At 44.6% G+C, this 4,435-nt stretch overlaps 1 protein-coding gene across 1 annotated transcript; it reads right to left on the bottom strand.

Annotated features, from left to right (window-relative positions):
• Window positions 1-975: 975 nt before the first annotated feature.
• GJA3 (gap junction protein alpha 3) lies at window positions 976-2,511 on the bottom strand. Its single transcript, XM_075706302.1, has one exon. It carries the CDS (start codon window positions 2,509-2,511, stop codon window positions 976-978), a length of 1,536 nt encoding a protein of 511 aa, XP_075562417.1.
• Window positions 2,512-4,435: the final 1,924 nt, after the last annotated feature.

Raw genomic sequence — 4,435 nt, 5'->3', positions numbered from 1 at the left:
TCTAAAATGCAGAGCTGTACTTCATCCTACTGTTTGTCCACGGGCAACGTATGGGGCCATAATGTATTGAAATCATAATCCTTGCTTTCTGAAGAGAAATTGTTCTGTGTAATAATTTCTGAGGCGTGATTTAAATTCCTGTCCTCCTCTAAGCAATTTCAGAAGTCATCTAAAATTGTAATCAAACATGCTCAAACATATTTGTGGGCTTAAAAACATGGTGTGATCATGGTCGGCAAACACTGGATAGAAGGTCAAACCAAACACTTCCTAACAGGTCAAGAGGAAAAAAAAAATATAGAAAGATGAACCTCAAAAATCTATTACAGGGGTTACCTAAACTTTGCCCGGCCAAGGACCACATTGGCGATTTGCCATGAGCACAAAGGCTTCATTAAGTCCTGTTATATGGAAGAGACTGAGTCACCTTTAATATGGCAAGTTGGTCCATAGGGATGGCAGGTGCCAATAGGCAATATGCCACCCTGATGTTTGCCATAGGGCTACGTAAGATTTAAGAGGAAGAAAATAAGTCATCACATCCGCTCATGTAGAACTCATGTGAAAAAGGATGGAAAAGAAGGCAAGGGCAAAGAAGGAGATGACAGCCAGGCACATGGGCACTAGGGATATTAACATTTTTCTCAGATGAAAGTCAGCCTCAGGGCACTTGACCAGCTACCATCACCACCTGTTACCTGTGCAGGTCTCCCCTACAGCTGCCCTTGGGAGATCTGCCATGGACATGAAGGAAAGCGGGATTGGTCCCCTGGCCCATGGGCTGCGCTTCGGCCACCCCTGACCTATTAGAAAACGTTGATATTTTTCCCCACTACAACTCACAGAGTGCAAAAACAGCAAGCGTCAAAGTTTGAAACCCAGGCCTTCCCACCCACGCCAGGCCTGGCCTCCCCGGGCAGCCCCCCTGCCCGCTCTGCCTTCCATCGCCTGCTCCTCTGAGCAGAGGCGACCGCACTACACGGCCAGGTCGTCTGACCTGGCTCTGCAGCTGCTCGACTTACTGGCCCTGCTCAAGCGCCGCGTGTCTACGAGCAGCGGTGGCTCATGCATCTCCACGGTGGTGCAGGCAGCTGAGATGGGCTGTTCCTCTGGCAGCTCCTCCTCGCCCTCCACACCCCACTTGCTGCCGCTTGCCCCACTCAGGCTGGTGCTGCTGCCGCTGTTGGCCGCAGCAACAGGCGGCCCAGCTGGGGGTGGGAGTAGCTGCTCCAGCGGCTCTTCCCGCTCGGGAAGGGGATGCCGGACACTGCTGGGGGTAGAGGAGCCTGCCGAGCTGGAGGGCGCCTTCCCCTGCTGCTCAGCTGCCATGTTGACCCAGTTCTGCTGGGCCGCCAGGGCATGGCTGTTGCTGTTGAAGTAGTTGATGACGGCTGGCGTGGGCGTGGGGATGGGGGTCGGGATGGTGACGGGAGTGGAGATGGGCGTGGGAGTCACAGCACGGTGCCTCTCCTCAGGAACTGCTGGAGCAACAGGGTAGCTGGGCATGGAGGCCATGTTGGAGGGGGGCCGTGGTCTTGGAGCAGCTGCAGCATGGTACGGTGCCATGGTCACCGGGGCCAGCAGCGGTGTGACAGCACGGGTGTCAGGCAGAACAGGGGGGGGTGCGGCAGTCGTTACCACCACGGGTGGTGCTGGTGGTGGCAGGGCAACAGGTTTGGACTCCCCTGTTACCATGACTGGTGTCATTGTTGCGACAGGCATCTCAAGGCTGTACCGGCTTGTCATGCCCTGCTTAAGCTTCTTCCACCCCAAGTGATATATCTCAAGCATGTTCAGCAGCAGGGAGACAGAGGCCACCACCAACATGAAGATGATGAAGATGGTCTTCTCAGTGGGCCTTGAGATGAAGCAGTCCACAGTGTGTGGGCAAGGTGAGCGGCTGCACTGGTAGACTGGCTTTAGCTCAAAGCCATATAGGAAGTACTGGCCCACAATGAAGCCCACCTCAAACAGTGTCTTGAAAATGATGTTGAAGACATAGGTACGGAGCAGGGCACCCCCCATACGGATTCTACCACGTTCATCACGGATCGGGAGCTTCTCCTTCCCCTTTTTGCCAAGAGGATCCTTGATGTTATTGCTGCCTCCTCCACCACCACCGCCAGATGCTGCTGCTCCTGGGTAGTTGCTGTCTTTGACGTTTCCCTTCTTTTTCAGCTCTTCTTTCTCTTTCCTCTTCTCCTCCATGCGTACAATGTGCAGCACATGGCCCAAGTAGATGAGGGTTGGAGTGGACACAAAAATGATCTGCAGCACCCAGAAGCGGATGTGAGAAATGGGGAAGGCTTTGTCATAGCAAACATTTTCACAACCAGGTTGCTGAGTGTTGCATGTAAAGTCTGACTGCTCGTCTCCCCAGACCTCCTCAGCAGCGGCCCCCAGCACCAGTATCCTGAAGATAAACAGTACCGTCAGCCAAACCTTTCCAATAACCGTGGAGTGCTCCTGCGCATTCTCTAACAGTCTCCCCAGAAAGCTCCAGTCACCCATTGTTTCAGATTTCTAACCTACAATAAGAACATTAGAGCAATTAGAGCAATGTTAAAAAATCTTGTAACTACACAATGCCAGGGCAGAACAGATTGATCCTCAAAAAATGACATTTCTTAAGTGCACTTCCTTTTGCAAAATATTGCACACCTATGGGAAGAACTACATAACCCTGTGACCATGCAGCCATGGGTTTTCGTGAGCACAGAAGTGGGATGTTTAGTGCTTTCACCTAGCCGACACATGTTTAAGTGTCCATACACAATGACAGGCAAGAAAGATTCATAACCATAATTTCTACAAGATTTAAATATTTTACAAGCACAATTTCTCTGTTTGCTCCACCTGAGATGCCTTGCCTATTTTTAGAAAAGAACAGATGGAAATCAGTCCAATTAAACAGAATATTGCTACTATTAATTTGACTGCACTTGCATCAGAGTGTGATATGAAGTTTGCTTAACTAATCATTTTATTGTTATCAGGACTTACTCCAGCATTCAGGAGGTTAGTAATGTCCCAGCTCTCTGCTATTTTCATACTGTATAAACACAGAAAAATAATTACTCAAAACCTATGGAATTTACAGTTTAATTTTGTAATATGTACACCAACAACAAGCATGTTTAAGTTTGTTTATTTCTAAAAAGAGAGAATTACTTGAATAACTTGAAATATTGGGAAGAATTAGAAATTCTGAGAGGAATGGTGGAAAGGTTTCTATGCCATTTCCCCTACTGTCCTGTCAGTTGGTGTTACTGAACCACATGTACTGCAACGTTATTTAAAAAAAAATAAAAAACAAACCAAAACAAAACACAAAACCAAAAAACCTTTGAGGACACTCCAGCAACTGTGCACAGAGATTTTCTTGGAAAAACAAAATTATATCCTATGACCTTACTTCTATGATAAACAACTGGTATATGTTCTCAGTAGTTTCCACCGATTCATGTCTGATGGGCTTCCCATGTCCAGTTCTAGGCAGTGACGTAACTTCTGATTTGGAAAGGCTTAAAGTACAAGATTTTTTTTTAAGATCAGGTTCCTCACAAGCTGCCTTCAATTGAGAAACAAGCTATTATTTGCTGGTATCACTTCTGTTATCCTTGGCCTGTTCCTAATTGGAATATATGTAGGAATATTGGAATATATGTAAGAAGTACATTTCATTCTCCTAATGAACACACTTCTGTATTTGACATGTCAATCTTCGAGTGAAAACAAAATACAAAACTTTACTTTCAGAAATACTTAGATAATAATTATAATTCAGGTATACCAATTTGCATGCAAAAAAAACCACTATCAGAAAAGACTGATTATCCTCCTGTTTAAAAATCTCAGAATAGTTTATAAATATAACTGAATTACTCTTTACTCTTTTTATTTTTATACTTATACTTCTTGTCCAAATACCCGTGTGTCTTACAATTCCCAAGAAGAAAAGACGTTCATCATTACAGGTAGGAGTTTACCACTGAGAAAATGTACTGTTCTCGATATTATATTTACTGTGATTTCCAACAATGATGTCACTGTTTTTCCAGAGGAAGCATTTCCAAAGTTTGTTCTGAACTTCTTTCAGCTTTTAGTTAAGCTAACTAAAGAAATTAAAGTTATTTCAGTTACTTTTTTTATAACTTGATTTTACTATGAGGCAATGAAATACCTGTAACTACAGAATAGTATACTTTCACACAAAAAGCAGTAACACACCCATTAGTATTTTGCATTTTCATAAATCCTGGAATACTAATTCACTTTTTATCTCCACAAAGTTAATTCAACAAAAACTCCCCCTAAAAAAATTAGATCTTTGATATTCTACAAAAACACATTCCCTTTAATATAACTGAATTATTTTTCCAGCATAGCATGATTAACTGCAAATGGCGATATTAACAATGAAATACTGATTTTG

The sequence above is a fragment of the Pelecanus crispus genome, chromosome 1 (genome assembly GCF_030463565.1).
Source record: "Pelecanus crispus isolate bPelCri1 chromosome 1, bPelCri1.pri, whole genome shotgun sequence".
Lineage (NCBI taxonomy): Eukaryota > Metazoa > Chordata > Aves > Pelecaniformes > Pelecanidae > Pelecanus > Pelecanus crispus.
This window is presented reverse-complemented; position numbering and strand designations above follow the sequence as displayed.